Genomic DNA, 18,347 nt, shown 5'->3' on the forward strand with positions numbered 1-18,347 from the left:
ATTGAACTGCTTACAGAAACTGCCTCTCTGGTTAACCCTTATTACATTGTAACAGCTAAGGCGAAGCGCCCATCGAACTGAGTGACTTTAAGTTGGCCACGCCCACCCAGTCACATGACCACCGAGCCCAACCTACCCAGATGGTCATTAGGGCAGAGAACCGGTTGTTAAATTATTTGAATCCCACCACTGATGTAATGTATGAAATCTTTAGGGCTATTTCAAGTGCAAGTTCAGCGTCTCATTTCTTCCTTTCCTCAACATTTTAGTTCTAAAAGTTTCATTGAAAACAATTTCCGTTTTCTTTCCCTATCTCTGAGACAGAGATGGTATTCAGCAGGTTCTGACCTGTTCTAGAGAACCAGTAGTGGAAATTTTATGTAGTTCAAAGAACCAGTAAATATCACCTCTGATTGGCTCCGCCCCCATCTATTCTCTGCCTCCCGAGTCCCAGCTGATCTGGAGGAGAATGGGGATTTTGCAGTATCCTTCCCCTGGAGTGGGGAGGAAATGGGGATTTTGCAGTATCCTTCCCCTGGAGTGGGGAGGAAATGGGGATTTTGCAGTATCCTTCCCCTGGAATGGGGAGGAAATGGAGATTTTACAGTATCCTTCCCCTGCCACGCCCACCAAGCCATGCCACGCCCACCAAGCCACGCCCACAGAACTGGTAGTAAAAAAATTGAATCTCACCACTGCTCTGAGAGGTGGGATAATTTAAAGAATCTTTTTATTTCTGTTCTCCCATTTGTTTATGGTGAGCTATTCTTTTAATAGGAATAACACATTCTAAATATTAATGTAATACAAGAGTCTGTTCATGTGTCCATGAAAGGCACTGACATTTCTGGCTGGGCTTTCTTGTAATTGTGATGTAAACATTAATTCTCTAATGGTAGACAGCAAATGTCAGAAACCCTATTGAGTCATTTGTTAATGCACGTCTGCGATTGACATCAGAGGCTGAAATAAGATTGGATTAGTTTTATTTACAGGCCTGCTCTGGAATATAAGGAGGTGGATTTATTGGAAGCACATTGCGTAGGTTGGTACAATATTAAGATGGGAAAATGGATGGAATCATTATAATCTGTGAAAATACAGCAAGCCAATAATCTGCTAGACAATACAGCAAGTTGACTGCAATGGGAATGGCTGTTTGAAAAGTGTGATTGTAGAACAAGAAAAGAATGTATGGATGCTGAACACACACAGTGTCAAATCTGAAGTGAGGCCATCTTTGAGGCTTCAGAGTTGCCACAAAGCAGAGGAGGAGACAAGGGAGGGGGGAAATGAGAGCTCGGCTGTGCAGTCAGAATAAAAAGTTTTCTTGTGGGAACCAAGGTCATTCTAACAGGTGGCTGAGAAGAGGAGGAGTGGAGTAACCAAGCAACCTGCCAGCACCTCTATTGGACAATGTGACCAACGACCTGAAAGGAAGGGGAAACTTTCATTTTTTTAATTAGGTGAAAACCGCGGGAACGTTCAGAGTTGGTTTTCACCAGTTGCGCCAACATGATGTATCCAATAAATTGTTCTTTGAGGAATCTATCTGCCTCGGAGTTCTGCTTTCTATGGGTGCATTACTTGGAATGCTGGCACATAGATTGAATGACCAAAGGAGTAACCGGTGTGAAACAAGTACATTGAAGTGATGCGGACATTCAGAAAAAAAATGAATTGAGAATCAAAAAAACAAGTATATGAAAGAAGAATGAGGGGGAGAAACAAGGAAGTGTGGCTGGATGCAGTCGACCCTTGAAAAAGCAGGATGAAACCCTTAAAAAAAGAGAAAACTTTAAAGGAGAAAAAGCAATGTAGAATTGGTACCTAAACTACAAAGGCATCAAGAGTTTGCACTCCCCCAAATGCCATCTTGATTTTTTTGAGATCTCCCTACAAACATTTAATGGTTTGCAAGGACAGAACAGTATGAATAGTTCTAAAGGACGGTGGGTAGATTTAGCTTATTTCTTTTCCTCCTTATATCAAACCCTACAATTAGGAATCGAACTCTTGCATTTTATGATTCAATGTAGATCAAATCGTAACTATATTACAGGTAGTTCTCAACTTACGACCACAAATGAGCCCAAGGTCTCTGTTGCTAAGTGAGAAATCTGTTCACTGAGTTTGGCCCCGTTTTACGACTCTTGCCACAGTTCTTAAGTGAATCAGTGCCGTGGTTAAATTAGCAACACCGTTGTTAAGTGAATCTGGCTTCCTCATTGACTTTGCTTGTCAGAAGCTCACAAAAGATGACCCCGGGACACTGCAACCGTCATAAATATGAGTCAGTTGCCAAGCGTCTGAATTTTGATCAAGTGACTATGGGAATGCCGCAATGGTCATAAATGTGAAAAAAGGTCATAAGTCCCTCTTTTCGGTGCCATTGTAACTTTGAATGGCCACTAAGCCGAGGACTACCTGAATATGTTTCTGTTAAATATTTACCTTCTCAAATGCTGCCAGTTTAGAGTCTTTTGGGAGACATCTTTATAACTTACCAGAGCCGAGCAGAACTCTTTAAGAACGCTGGTGGCCTATAACCTTTTAAAATCATGAATACATTAAAACTTCACTTTAAAATACCTATAAATTCCCCCAATGTCATTACAGTATAAATAAATACCTCAAATAATCCTGGCTGACACACATGCTTTCTGTTTTCCATCCAGATGCCCTTCATGCACTATCATAGTGCGATACAGTCTTTCAAGCGTATTATTGAAACTTGTTTTTTTTTCTTTGCTTCATTGAGTGGTTAATTATTCAAACCTGATCTAATGAAGATTTAAATCCTCCCGATCGTCTCTTAGTCCTTATAGTAGCCATATGTTTTGCTTACTGAAACCTCTGATTGAAAAGGAGAAAACCATTTAGAAACCCTCTGGATAGCAACGGGAAGAAATGTTTCTGTCAGTGGGGCAGGCGGGTGGAATTAGGAGTTTACTCAGGCAGAACAAACTTCCATATGGCTGGCAGATTTATTTCCCCAAAAAAGTCGTGTTTTTTTTTTAAGGTACTGAAGCGTAAAATTACAGGAGGGACCTGAGAAATGGAGAGCATTCTGAAGATGAAATTCTTTTTCAATCTCTGGAGACCTCCAAAGTCCCTTCCAACTATGTTGTTCTGTTCTGTTCTGTTGGGCACCAAATGTCTAGCACATACCCAGAAACGATACAGACCTGGTGAGACATGTTATTTGTGTTTCATTATTTCATTATTTACTCCTTAACTCTGCCTATTCACTCTTCAACCAACGTTTCTCTCTTTCTACCGAACAGCACCATTGTGGAGGACTGAGATGATATGATTTACTATTGTGTTATTCTTAGATTGTGTTATTCTGTGGGACGCGGTGGCTCAGTGGCTAAGACGCTGAGTTTGTCGGTCAGAAAGGTTGGCAGTTTAGCGGTTCGAATCCCTAGTGCCGCCTAATGGAATGAGCTCTGTTATTTGTCCCAGCTTCTGCCAACCTAACAGTTGGAAAGCATGTAAAAAATGCAAGAAGAAAAAATAAGAACCACCTTTGGTGGGAAGGTAACAGCGTTCCGTGTGCCTTCAACGTTTAGTCATGCCGGCCACATGACCACGGAGACGTCTTCGGACAGCGCTGGCTCTTCGGCTTTATAACGGAGATGAGCACCACCCCCTAGAGTCGGGAATGACTAGCACATATGTGCGAGGGGAACCTTTACCTTATTCTTAGTTTGTCTTTCACCTTCCTCCACTCATTCATATTCTCTCAGAAGTTCCACATCCATGTAAGGTATGTATTCTTGATGAACTATGTAGGGAGAGTATATATTCTGCAAGATCCAATCTGGGTCGGTCACTGGGACCAGAGGTTTCGTCTTTTCGGTCTCGTTCTGGAGCCCATCCTCGGGGAACTTCTCTCTAGCAGAGTGTGTGCTTTGGGGTATTCTGAGTATGGTGTTTATATGGTGCCTGTTGTATGTGGCTTTTTAGATGTAGTTTGGGGTGTTGTTGGCCATTAAGTCTTTGCCTGTTGTTTCCTTGTGCTGCCAAGCCCTGGCCTCCTAAGTACTTGATAAGCTGGGGGTAAATCAGCACTCCTGTTGATTGATGAGGGGCCAGTTTCCTAGGCTTCAATCACTTCCCTGGCTGTTTTTGTACCTGCTCATCCAACAATCTTAGTAGCTGCAGAATTAAATGTATGTCCTTATTTATTGCAATGTGAGGCTACCAATCAGCTTGAGTCTCTTTGTCTGACCACTTGCAATCTGGTGGTTATCTTCCTCCCCATCTGTCCTACGTAGGTATTGTATTCCGGATGAACTGTGGGTCAAAAATGGAACAATTTGTCTTCTTGATCCTTCTAATTTTCCCCTGCTATTTTGGTAGAGAACCTAGCCCCTAAAGCTGGGAGGGACCTCCCCCAAGACATTCTATGTTGGAAAAAGAAGCAGGGGAATGGTAGCTGTTGGTTGGAGGTGAACAACAACAGCAACAAAACCAACAAACCAACTCAGGACTTATCCATCTTGTCCAGTTGTTTCACTTCCAGAATTGGCCAGCAACCATTTTTTCAGGGTAGGAACAGACAAGATAGTTTTGTATTCATCACTTTTCCATTGCAAAGGCGACCTTCAAGCATGTTTTCCTGTTGTGGTTTTAAACTACCCTTTTATTCCTTATGCTCTTATGTTATTGCTCTTGTCCATTTTAGCTGGTATATTTTATTTAATTACAGACTAATCCCAGCAGTTATTGTAGTACTAAAGAAGCACAATGATTGTTAACTGTTGATTTGTTAAACAGAAAGCTGCTGGCTTCAAACCTGGCGTAAACTTTTTTTAACCACTGATTTTCTTTAGAAAGTCAGAGGCACACTATTTATCTTTTGTCCAGTTTCTGGAGTCTCCAGTCACTTGGGTTAAAAAAGTTTAATCTTGCTCAGAAAATAGCAATAGCAATAGCAGTTAGACTTCTTATATACTGCTTCATAGGGCTTTCAGCCCTCTCTAAGCGGTTTACAGTGTCAGCATATCGCCCCCACAGTCTGGGTCTTCATTTCACCCACCTCGGAAGGTTGGAAGGCTGAGTCAACCTTGAGCCGGTGAGATTAGAACCGCTGAACTGCAGATAACAGTCAGCTGAAGTGGCCTGCAGTACTGCACCCTAACCACTGCGCCACCTCGGCTCTTGAATTTTCCTCTTAAGTGCCTGGAGAACGGATGACATGTTCTTATTTAAAAAGAAGCCCACAAATAAATAGATAGTTCAGAGGAAGAAAATTAATAATAATAGAAAGTTTCTGCAGAGTTTCAAACTGGCAGCCTCTTACTAGAATGTTAGTGCTATATTGTCATCTAACAAAGATGGCTCTAAAATATAATAGAGTCCAGCAAAGCAGTAAAAAATAATAACAGTGTCTTGGGGAGATACAGAAGTTACTTTCGCTTTCCCCCCAAGCATTCATCTTCCCATCCACTCTCGTCAGAGTTCATGGAAGACAGCCACCGTATGATAGTGAGGCACACAGCAAAGCCAATATCAGGTGGCAGCTGACACAAACAGCCATCCAGCCAGCCATATCATTCACCAAGTTAAAACATCAAACTGTATGTATGTGGAACAACCAACTTTAAAATAAATATTATTTTTTTACTGCTTTGGGAATGCTTGGGGGAAAACGAAAGTAACTTCTGTATCTCTCCAAGACACTGTTTCAAGGTCACCCAGCTGGGAGAAGAAAACAGCTGCGTACCAACATGCTTGAGGGGTCTGTTCTGAAAACATCTTGCTTGAACTTGATTGATCATGGGGGGGTGGGGGGTGGTCAGCGATGGGAGGCAGTTAAGGGTGGGAAAAGTTAAACTTAGGGATTTGAGTGAGTGATTCTCAGTTCTGGCTATGCATTACTGCGATACATTTGACTTCTAATAAAATTATACCTTTCTCAATATAGGATGTGGTGGCTCAGTGGCTAAGACACTGAGTTTGTCGATCAGAAAGATCGGCAGTTTGGCAGTTTGAATCCCTAGTAAAGGAGTGAGCTCCCATTACTTGCCCCAGCTCTCATTACTGCCAACCTAGCAGTTCAAAACTAGTAGAAAAAATAGGAACCACCTTTGGTGGGAAGGTAACAGCGCTCTGTGTGCCTTCAGCGTTGAGTCATGCCAGCTACATGACCACGGAGACGTCTTTGGAAAATGCTGGCTCTTCGGCTTTGAAACGGAGATGAGCACTGCCCCCTAGAGTCAGGAACGACTAGCACGTATGTGCAAGGGAAAACCATTCTCAACAAATGGAACCAAGCATCATTTCTATTTAGAGGTTTAAGCGTTGACAAGTCTGACGGACTGGATGTATGCAATAAAAAATACATGTGTGCATTTGTGGGTAAGTATGTATACCCACAAATACACAGAAAGCTCTACCCACAAAAAGAAAACAATTAGCTCTTGCTTTCCTGGAAAGGGAAAGGCGGAGGAAAAACCGTCTTACGGAAGACACGGTAGCCAGCTCTTTGGAATTAATACTTTGTGAGGTGTGCTCAAGTGTCTCTTTCCAGACAGGCTTTTAAAAAACTGGCTTAGAGTCGAACCACATGAAGAAAGAACAGAAAGTGCTCAAAGACATAGCGCATACAACCACACAACCAAGCTCAGAGAGCACCAAGGACCCCAGAGTTCAACCCTGGGCTACAAGTATTTCCTTCTGTTGGCAGGACACACTGTGGATATGGTTTCATTTCCTTCCTCCTTTCCAACTAACCTCTAGAGTAGAGTCACCAGCCTTTCCAACCTCAGGGACCACTAAATTCATAATTTTAAATCCTGCGGAACACTAATATGATCTGCCTAATGAACTGCTGGGTGGGCGTGGCTAGATGTTCATGTGACTGGGTGGGCGTGGCCAACTCAATGTCGCTCACAACAAGGGCGCCTTGCCAGGCTCTACTCACCCCTCCCCTCCCAGCCCCTCCATGCCTGCCCACCCGAGCTCCTTAGGGCCCCAACAGGAAGCAGGAGCTAAGCAGCCACCATGAGAAAGGATTGGCAAAACAGCTGGCTCAGTTCCAATTGGATCTGACCGAGAAGGAGGCTCAGCGGAAGGACCTCATTGAGGACGAACGAGCAGAAGAAAGACCTGTGAGAGTGCAAGGCCAGCTACCGGTGCTCAGCAGGCTGAGTTGGTCAGCCAGTTCCAGGCCATGATGTAGTCCCACCGGAACAAGGCCCTCCGACTCTTCTCCACCAGCGGCACTTCCCTCCAGCCTTCGCCCAATTTCTGCCCCCCCCTCCAACCTGCACAAATGGACCCCGCAGGGGGAAACTCTCTGCAGCAACACAAACGTTCATTGAACGTATCCAGCCCAGGGGTCGTAGTTTGAGGGCCCCTGATTTAGTGCAATATCAAAATGCAAATAATGTTTCTGCAGATCACCAAAATTTTCTCATGGGCCACCAGTGGTTCACGGATCACCAGTTGGCGACCTGGGTACTTGAGAGACCGCCTGCTGCCAATTACCTCCCAAAGACCCATTAGATCACACAGATTAGGCCTCCTCCGGGTTCCGTCTACTAGCCAATGTCATCTGGCCACTACCCGGGGGAGGGCCTTCTCTGTGGCGGCTCTGACCCTTTGGAACGAGCTCCCCGCAGAGATTCAGACCCTCATCTCTCTCCAGGCCTTCCAAAAAGCCGTTAAAACCTGGCTGTGTCGGCAGGCCTGGGATCGATGAGTTCCCTTCCCCTCTCGAATCGTGTGGCTGTTGGTTGTTTTAAACGCCCTGTACTTTTTGTGGTAGTTTTTGTGTTCCCTTCTCTTCCTTGGGTTTGTGCGCCACCCTGAGTCCCGCCGGGAATAGGGCGGCATATAAATAAAATGAACCTGAACCTGAACCTGAACCTGGTGACTACTGCTATAGAGTACTGGTCTCCAAACTGGGCAATTTTAAGACATGTGGACTTCAACTCCCAGAATTCCCCAGCTAGGTATGGTGGGGAATGTTTGGAGACTCCTGGCTCCATAGTCTTTATTATGACTCTATGATCATATAGAATCATAGGATATAATCAGAAAACGGAAGAATTTAAACTCTTGCACGGAAGCGCAAAGTTTGCTCATTGTTACCTGAAGAGTTTTGACTTTGCCAACGAGATTATCTTGTGACATTGCTTGAATCGACTCTTCGCTCTCTGCTCGCCCATCAGGCATAAAAATACTCTCATGGGAAAAGGCCCGTGTTCCCATGCTATAACTTGGAGACCTGAAAGACAATTCGGATACATATTAGGATTTTAGGATTGGTGCTCCCGGCAGGCACCAATACGCCGTCTGCAACTGGGGCGTACCGCCTGCAACCCAGCACTGATTTACTTTCACTGCTTAAATAATGGGTATGCATTTGTACCTAATTCCAGAGTTCCTATACACGTTGCTGCCAAATTATAATTGGCATTATGAAAGGAAAATGTCCTGGTACACGGGGACCAATTCTGATGACCGTATGCCATGAATTTCATTTAGTTTAAATTGTGTTTCAAAGCAATTATGTTCAATCCCATTTTTAATTTTGTCTTCCCCCTGCCCGTTTCGTTGCTGCTGTCACTTCCATGCTTGCAACTGCAGCTGTCCATGTGCGACCTAAAAGACAAATAGGGTTCTTGACTTGAAAAAGACATCTTTGGCTTGAACATTTGCCACAAGGACGCCGAGTGAATACGAAAAGGAACAGCTCTGTAGAACCAGGTTATTGAAAAATCTCATTGTCTGGCGTTAGAGGCAGAGTGTGCCCTCTTCTAGACTACAGCTTCCTCATCATTTGTGATTGCTAGGAGAGTCGCTACAGGAGAACCCGTAGCTAACGTTATGGCCGGTTGGGAGAACCTCCAAATCCCGCCCCTGGCTGGCCCTGCCCACCCTGCTTCTCCCACCCCAACATGACCCTCCCAGGAATCTCCACGCAGCCCATTTTGGATGTGAGGTAAGTGCAGGGCGCGTGCAGAGGCTCAGGGAGGGAGAAAAACAGGCCTCCTGGAAGTTCCGGAAGGTCGGAAACGAGCCCAGTTCCGGCCTCTGGAGGCCCTCCAGAGCCTGGGGGAGGCAGTTTTCACCCTCCCTGAGGCTCGGGGAAAGCCTCTGAAGCCTGGGGAAGGTGAAAATGCCCTCCTCCATCACTGTGGTGAAGGAAGCTGACTAGGACACGCCCACCATGGCCACGCCCACCCCTGGACTTATTCATGATATGCACCAGTGGGATGGCTTGCCTTTAGATGTTGTTGTGCTTCATCACTGGAGGTTTTTAAAAAGAGACTGAACAGCCACAGTCCATCATGATATCGGGTCTCCTGATTGAGGAGTAGAAGACCTCCAAGGTCCCTTCCAGCTCTATCCTGACTTGAATTGAATCTACATTAGAAACAGGATTCCAAATATGGCAATATAACTGCGCTGTGGTCCTACTGTGCTTTGCACAATTCTAAGAACACGAATCGTTCCAAAAAGATCAAGTTGTTATCACCTATTTTTAGAGTGCAGGAATCTGCCTCCCACTCCCATATTGAAGCACGCACAAATAGAAATGAGAAAAATGGAAAAAGATGAATAATGTCATGGGTGGCCCTGCTTAGATAACTCCCTTGGGTCCGCGCATGCCTTGATATTGATGCTCTTCTGAAGATTGCTATTCAAAAACAAGAAGATGTTGTGGTTATTGGTATCCTGTCCTATCATAGAGGAACCATCAAAAAAAAAAGAAGAAGAAGAAGCAGCAAGATTGAACAAATATATATGCTTAGAGCAAGCTCCCACTGTGTGCTCAATCGCCCTTAAATGGCATGGCAATGCTATGACAACTGTTGCCAGGATACACGTGAGAGATTCCTTAGACCACAGCGATGATCACATTCAAGGACAAATTAACAGTAGACAGTTATTCAAAATTTAAGATAGAATTGTGTCTCGTAAATCAGATTTGTTTAGTCCTTTGGTTGGTATTTCTATATTTTATTAAATAACTGCCTCTATGCTACTGAAACTGTCACCTTGAAATTATTTCCTTTGGTGAACAAATTACAATACAATACAATAGCAGAATTGGAAGGGACCTTGGAGGTCTTCTAGTCCAAGCCCCTGCCTATGCAGGAAACCTTATACCATTTCAGATAAATGGCTATCCAACATCTTCTTAAAGACTTGCAGTGTTGAGACATTCACAACATCTGGAGGCAAGCTGTTCCACTGATTAATTGTTCTAACTGTCAGGAAATTTCTCCTCAGTTCTAAGTTGCTTCTCTCCTTGATTAGTTTCCACCCATTGCTTCTTGTTCTACCCTAAGGTGCCTTGAAGAATAGTTTGACTCCCTCTTCTTTGTGGCAACCCCTGAGATATTGGAACACTGCTATCATGTGTCCCCTAGTCCTTCTTTTCATTAAACTAGACATACCCAGTTCCTGCTACCGTTCTTCATATGTTTTAGCCTCCAGTCCCCTAATAATTTTCCTTGTTCTTCTCTGCACTCTTTCTAGAGTCTCCACATCTTTTCTACATTGTGGCGACCAAAACTGAATGCAGTATTCCAAGTGCGGCCTTTCCAGGGCCTTATAAAGTGGTATTAACACTTCACATGGTCTTGATTCTATCCCTCTGTTTATGCAGCCTAGAACCGTGTTGGCTTTTTTGGCAGCTGCTGCACACGGCTGGCTCATATTTAAATGGTTGTCCACTAGGACTTACGGAATCAGTTCCTTCAAAAGAAGTGTTTTGAAGTAATCATATTATATATGCGTATCAGAAATGTCTCGACAACACACCACTTCCGTATTATACCTTAATAAACACCAAGGGTTAGAGTTCATTCCAATGAGATTTTCAGAACTTTAGCTATTACTCTTCTCCTGGTCTCGGAAGATTCTCGGATGAGAAGTGAAACTTCTTCAAGGAAAAACAAAGTCCAGCTGCCTTTTGAAAAAGCACCTTTGGGACAACCATGACCTGGGGGACTGAGAACCTCCATAGATTCACCTCTCCTGGCTTAACCTCAAGGCAATGGATTAGATTCAGCAATGGCAGCATGCCAACATTTCATTACCTCAAGCCATTGTTGGTCTCTTCATCCGAAGACAGCGCCCCATTACAGACATCTCCGATGGAACTGCTTGCCTTCAACTTGGAGGTCTCACGATCCGGCGTGGTCTCCCGTTTTTTTCTCCTTCCAAACAACTTTTTGAAGGGCTGAAATTTACTGCCCTTTTTCTTATCTGCAGATAACGAGGCAAATACACATAAAAGGCTCATTGTCATTTCATCAGCAAACATTCTGGGAAACAAAAACTTAGTTAAGAAGCCAGCCAAAAAGATGGAAGTCCAAACCAGTTGCGAGTCTATGGAAAAAAAGCACATCTGTCTATTGCAGTTGAAAACTTTATCTTGCAAAAACAAAACAAAATTCCTAAAAAAATGTGCATGCTGCAGTGTTTTTTCCTCTCCCCTACATTTTTTTTAATAAATAGTGGATGTTAGGTCGGTTTGATTATTAGATAGAGACTTCCTCATCTGAAATATTTGTTTATATATTTTCCTTGTTAAATAAGGATGAGAACATTTCTTTCTCTGGGCACAGTGAGTAGATATCAGCTGCCAACTCTGCATTGGCGACAGGTAGGGCATCCGGCCAGTAAACACTCAGTTCCACTCAGTTGCCCCAACTCCACACCGATGTAAGGGATTACAGACAAAAAAAAATTGATTCATTACTTTAAAAACTGCATTCACAGTTGGACTGCCAAATACAGAATCAGAAGCCATTTGTAAACCTGTCTGCATTTGAGTTTCTGTATGAACAAAGCATGCGTCCTCTGGTTATTCTAGTTAATCCATTCTAATTCGCTTTATTATTTTGTAAAATGTAAAAAGAACCCAGAAGTTCATCAGATATGTTTCCCAATTTTGATACAGATGACTATTTACCAAGTGGTGATTTTTCAAGTTGCCCTTGTAAGTCCTTATTCATTATCTGCCATACGGAAGATATTTTTGATAACCCGCAAACACAGGAAATATCGTATAAGAGTATCTCGCTTACTACAGCTAGGACATCAAAGACCTTAATAAATCTTAGTGGCTTACAAATTTGGTAAATGGTTTTTTTTTTACCCCAAAAGCCAATAAAAACACTGCTCTAAAGAGAGAAGAAAAAAACAGCAGATCAGACTATGAACCACTCTGGGAAGAATTACACTTAAAAAGAACATACAGTATATCAGCTAATTAACAGCTTTAGTTTTATAACTGCAAAACAGAAAATATTGGACTTATCCAAGATTTCGTTAAAGCCAATGGGGAAATTCAATTTTTTTCCCTATGGACGTGGTTCTATGGGTGTGGTTTGGTGGGCGTGGTTTGTGGGGGGGGTCATGTGACTCTGTGGGCATGGCCAACTTTTAAAAAACTTTTTAAAGCATTTTTAAACTACCGATTCAGGAGAACCAGTAGTTAAAAATGCTTTAAAATGTAAAAAAATAGTCCTGACAATCGCACACCACAGTTGATTGTAGCATAACTGATCATGGGAACTTTTAAAAACTTTTTTCAGCATTTTTAAACTACAGGTTCAAGCGAAACGGCCTCAACTGGTAGCATTTTACCCCTGGTTAAAGCCAAAACAAATAAACTAAGATAAATTTCAATTTTGAAAAAAAAAATACCACAATGCAAATGGTGTTTAATACATTGTCATTTAAGGAGACCTTTAAGGAAATTCAAGCTGGAAATGGATATTGCAAACCATTTTTCTTTTTTGTCTAACCCATAATTACCTCACTAAAACTAAATTGCAAGTGAGGCATCTAATTTCAAGACAAATTGCACTTCATATGTTGCTAATACTATATTACTCAAACAAGCTGAGCCAATTAATGATATAATAGCTAAAAGCACATTTCCATTCCATGTATCAGTACATTTATTTTTCACATGAGATCAATTTAGAAAACACAATTTCAGGATTTGTATAAATGAATTGTCACTGTGATAGCTCTGATTTCTTAATTTAATATTTTTGTTGATTTTCAGATAGAAATGATAAAAGTTAAGAGGCCCCTTATGAACTAAATCCATCCATTTTAATTTAATTACTCCCCCCCTCCCACTACACTAAATTCATTTTAATCCATTTCTATGTCTTTACTTTTTAAAATCTATCTCAAATGTGCCTGCATGTATTATGTGTTCTCCTTCAAAGAACTTTTTTATTCCATTCCTTTGAGATATGCATTTTGTGCTGTTTTCTATTGTATCCATTTTATAAATGTGTGCCTATTGCAATGAATTTTATTTTATGCACATCATAAATTTCCTTATAATTTATGGATGTTTGAACTGTTATTCAATACTCAGAAAAGCAGAAATCTTAAGATACTAATTGTATTTCTGTTAATATACAGAATTAGTAAATGCCAAAGCAAACCAAATGTTATCTCTATATATTTACCCTTCATTTAACTTTGTTTGCCAGTTTTCATACTTTTATTTTAAATACAATCCTACTACAATTTGTTTATATTTTAAAATATTTCCCTCTAAAAATATTTTAAACCACGAGTTGTTCCTCTTTTATTCCTGACCATTTTTCAATCATATCTCTTTCTTATCATTTTAAAGTCTAAAATGCAAATGCAAATTTTTATTCTAAAAACATTTCAATTAAAAAAACAAGGAAAAAAGACTTGACGTATCTAATGTAAATATCTTCAAGCTTTTATACAATTCCAGGTTAACATTTCAAACTACATAAAGACTTAATTACAGCCTCTTGTCCGTACAACTCTCCTTGATGCATCTCACTATTAAAAAAGCTTTTCAAACTACAGTAACTTTACAAATTATAATTTGTGCTAGACAGTAAAAGAGATCAGAGAGAGACCAGCTCTCAGAAGAAAGACTAGTTCACACATCCTTCTTGATAATTTGATGATTAGCAAGGTTGTTAGCCCAGATGGTTGCATGACCATCTGGGACCAAGTTTGAGCTCAAACATAACAAATATAAATTCTGTTATTTAAAGGTAGTGTGTTTCTAAAAATCTTTGCAAGGGTTGTCAGTAAACTCCCAAGCCCAAGTCAAAGTTCTGGTTACTATCTATAAAGTCTTATTTCAGGTAAATATATTCCTTTCACCTCGAGTCATGATAGCAGGTTTCCAATATTTGAGGAGCTGGAACAGAAAAAAAGGGGGTCAACCTATTCTCCAAAACACCTGAGGGCAGGATAAGAAGTAATGGTCAAAAACTTGTGAAACGGAGATCCAACCTCAAACTAAATAGAAATTTCCTGATAGTGAGAATCATCAACCAGTGGAACAATTTGCCTTCAGAAGTTCTGAGGGCTCCATTACTGGAGGTTTTTAAGAAGAGATTGGACAGTCATTGTCTGGAATGGTATAGGGCAGTGGTGGGTTTCAAAAATTTTTAGAACCTCTTCTGTAGGTGTGGCCTGCTTTGTGGGAGTGGCTTGCCAGCCATGTGACCGAGTGGGAGTGGCTTGGCAGTCATGTGACTGAGTGGGAATGGCTTGGCAGTCATGTGACTGGGTGGGCTTGGCAACTTCTAAAATGTGGTGAAACTCATTTAACAACGTTCTTGCTTAGCAACCAAAATATTGGCTCAGAAACTCTGGCATTTGAAGCACGCAAGTCTCAAATCTGTCAAGTTACAAGACCCTCGCACCCATAACCCTTTAGAAAAAAAACTCCCAGGGGTGCTCAAACTTGACAGCTTGTGGACTTCAACTCCCAGAATTCCTCCTCCAGTCATGTTGGCTCAGGAACTCTGGCATTGAAGTGTGCAAGTCTTAAAGCTGTCAAATTACAAGACCTTTGCACCCCTAACCCTTTAGAGAAAAAAAAACCAAGAGTGTTCAAACTTGACAGCTTTAAGACTTGTGGACTTCAACTCCCAGAATTCCTCCTCTCACTCTTCATCTTGATGATGTGGGGATGGGCAGGGGGTGGGAGCTGGAACCGGTTCTAAAAAGCACTGTAGATTTGTGGAACCTCTTCTATAGAAGAGGTTAGAACTGGCAGGAACCCACCCCTGGTATAGGGTCTCCTGCATGAGCAGGGGTTGGACTAGAAGACCTCTAAGATGGCCCCTCTCCTGCTGATCTTCTTTTGTTGTCCTGAACAGGAGAACGGAGCTGGAAAGTAGGTTAGTGGAGTGGGGAGGGAATGTAGATTTTGCAGTATCCTTCTCATGCCACGGCAACAAAGCCACGCCACATCCACAAAACCACGACCACAGAAACGATAGTAAAAAAAATTTGAACCCCACCACTGCGTTATAAGTATCGTGACCATGTTTTCTTGAGGAAAAATAGAGGATAAATCTGAAACAGGAGCAAATCTGAAAAGAGATTCATTAGAATTACAAGTTTAACCGTGTTCAATTTTGCTTTACAAAAGAGAGGGCAAAACCAAGAAAAACTTTGCAAAAAGGCATATCTGGAAGCAGTGCGTGTAAACATAAAACAGGATATGTAAAATTATTTTTAAAAGACAATTCAATTTTCATATTTTCACATGAGTGTGAAAGACTGCAATAACTGGTACCATTTGTACGATTAATGTTAAATGACCAGACAAAAAGGACAAAAATGAGGGTTTTTTTTTCTTAAATAAATAAAGTTAAAGGGCAGCTTTCTAAAATAAAGCACTGTCCTTTATAATAAAGGACAAACAGTACTGGCAGAGCCTTCTTATGCAATAGTTTTGGGAACTGTAATGCTGCTAAGACAGGGGTGGGTTCCTACCAGTTGTAACTTCTTCTATAGAAGAAGTTCCACAAATCTACAGTGCCGTTTAGAACCGGTTCCAGCTTCCTCCCCCCGCCCGTCCGCGCATCATCAAGATGAAGTGTGAGAGGAGGAATTCTGGGAGTTGAAGTCCACAAGTCTTAAAGCTGTCAAGTTTGAACACCCCTAGGTTTTTTTTTTTCTTAAGGATTTGGGGTGCAAAAGGGTCTTGTAACTTGACAGCTTTAAGACTTGCATGCTTCAAATGCCAGAGTTTCTGAGCCAACATTTTGGTTGCTAAGCAAAAGCGTTGTTAAGTGAGTTTCACCACATTTTAGAAGTTGGCCACGTCCACCCAGTCACACATGGTTGGCAAGCCACTCCCACCCAGTCACATGACTGGCAAATCACTCCCACCCAGTCGCATGGCCAGCAAGTCACTCCCACTCAGTCACATGGCTGACAAGCCACTCCCACAAAGCAGGCCACACCTACAGAAGAGGTTCTAAAAAAATTTGAAACCCACCACTGTGCTAAGGCCAGAAATGAAAAACCTCACTAATCAGAAGTGGGCAATGATGGCCCCTGTATGACTGGTAGACTTCAACTCCCAGAATTCCTGAGCCACCATGGCTGACTCAGGAATTCTGGGAGCTGAAGTCCACCAGTCATACAGGTCCATCGTTCGGCTCTAAATGGTAAAAGGCTAACTTCTCACAACTAAAAACAAGTAAAGTTAGTTGCTACCCAAAAAAGTGATCCCTCAAAATGGTTCCACCACAAATCCACGAAGCCCTTATCCGCGGAGACATAAGCGCGAAGACTAATTCGCGCTGCTCGAAGTGTTAAGGAAAAACGAGACCCTACCGCGATGACATAATCGCTGAGGGCAAATCCGCGCGTTCCCAAGCACTCAGTACCCTAAACTAATCCTAAACCTAATCCTAAACCTAACCCTAAACCTAACCCTAAACCTAACCCTAAAACAAACCCTAAAACAAACCCTAAAACAAACCCCTAAACCTAATCCTAACCCTTACCTTAATTGAAATCGGCTTTCTGCCACGGCGCCGTTTTAAAGCGCCCTTCTGTTGCCGCGCTGTTGTCACGGCGGTGATGACACGCGGTGATGACATCGTGGCTTTAGCGACGCGCTTATGTCTCCGCGGATAAGGGCTTCGCGGTTTTGTCGTGCCACGCTCAAAATAACTATGAGCACTACTTAAAACCACTTAACAGCATTATAAACACATTGTCCCCGGAAAGAACTGGGCTGAGTATTTTTCAGCAAGTATCACAAGAGGTACGCCATCAAAAATAGCCAATTAATGTCCTGGATAATGCTGGGTGACAGCTATGGAGGCGAATTTGTAGGAACTTTTCAGTGCTGAAATCTAATTTTCCCCCTCACTGGCTTTTGGGGGGGGGTGTCATGTGACTGGGTGGGCGTGGCCAACTTTTTGTTTCACTTTCATCTATTTTTTTAGCTTTTTAAAAGCATTTTTCCCTGCTGTTTTGGGCGAACCAGCAGGGAAAAAAATGCTTTAAAAAGCTTTCAAAATAGCTTCTGACGATCATACACCTCACAGCTGAGCCACGAGATCCTTGGAAGCTTTTTTTTTTTTACTCCCGGTTGTCCCTACTGATTCGGCCGAACTGGGAAGATTTCACCCCTGGAATACCTTGTAAAATGCCTTAGGTTTGTCTATTGCACAATCAAAATATATGCCAGCTATTAATCTTTCCATCTTTTTTGATCTTCATATTACTGTGGAAAATCATGCTAGAGCATCTGCACTTTGTTTTGATAAGAGTAAGATCAATAGACACAGTATATGCCAGCCTAATGGAAAATAAGGTACTTGCTGAGATTTAAAACCAATTAACCAGAAATTTATATAATACGCTTCCCCTTTTAGAGCTAAGTGAAGAAAAGCTGAAGCTTAGCTTTGGCTTTGTTGAGCTATTGCAAACTTAGGATGTCATAGGTACAATAATTACTGCAAATTCAAAACAGCACTGATAAATTGTCAGCCCTTTGTACAGAGTAGCCCATATGAGTTTGCTAAGGCTTGGCAAAGATGCTTCCATACTGGTTTAGGTTTAGGTTTCGTTTTATTTATATGCCGCCCTATTCCCAGTGGGACTCAGGGCAGCGCACAAACCCAAGGAGGGAAAGGGAAGCATAAAAACTACAATACAAGCATTTAAAAATAACCAACAGCCACACAAATCGAGAGGGGAAGGGAACTCATCAACCCCAGGCCTGCCAACACAGCCAGGTTTTAACGGCTTTTCGGAAGGCCTGGAGAGAGCTGATGGTCCGAATCTCTGCGGGGAGTTCGTTCCAAAGGGCCGGAGCTGCCACAGAGAAGGCCCTCCCCCAGGTAGTAGCCAAATGGCATTGGCTGGTAGACGGAACCCGGAGGAGGCCGACCCTGTGTGATCTAATGGGTCTTTGGGAGGTAATTGGCAGCAGGCGGTCTCTCAAGTACCCAGGTCCAATACTATGAAGGGCTTTATAAGTGACGACTAGCACCTTGAAGCGTATCTGGAGACCGATCGGTAACCAGTGCAGCTCGCGG

General features: G+C 42.3%; 1 protein-coding gene across 2 annotated transcripts in view; it reads right to left on the minus strand.

Annotated features, from left to right (window-relative positions):
* CRACD (capping protein inhibiting regulator of actin dynamics) overlaps positions 1-18,347 on the minus strand; it is a 171,442-nt gene that overhangs the window by 33,665 nt on the left and 119,430 nt on the right. For both annotated transcript variants that reach the window (XM_087724709.1, XM_087724708.1), the window contains 2 exons: positions 11,067-11,235; positions 8,107-8,242 (listed from right to left, as the gene is read on the minus strand). In XM_087724709.1, the coding sequence (XP_087580835.1) occupies positions 8,107-8,226 (120 nt within the window). In that variant the 5' untranslated portion in view covers positions 8,227-8,242; positions 11,067-11,235. Of the gene's footprint in view, positions 1-8,106; positions 8,243-11,066; positions 11,236-18,347 lie in introns of those variants that run through there.

Source organism: Thamnophis sirtalis, unplaced genomic scaffold (genome assembly GCF_051295495.1).
Source record: "Thamnophis sirtalis isolate CommonGarterSnake01/CBP01778 unplaced genomic scaffold, rThaSir2_p1.2 scaffold_10, whole genome shotgun sequence".
Taxonomy (NCBI): Eukaryota; Metazoa; Chordata; class Lepidosauria; order Squamata; family Natricidae; genus Thamnophis; species Thamnophis sirtalis.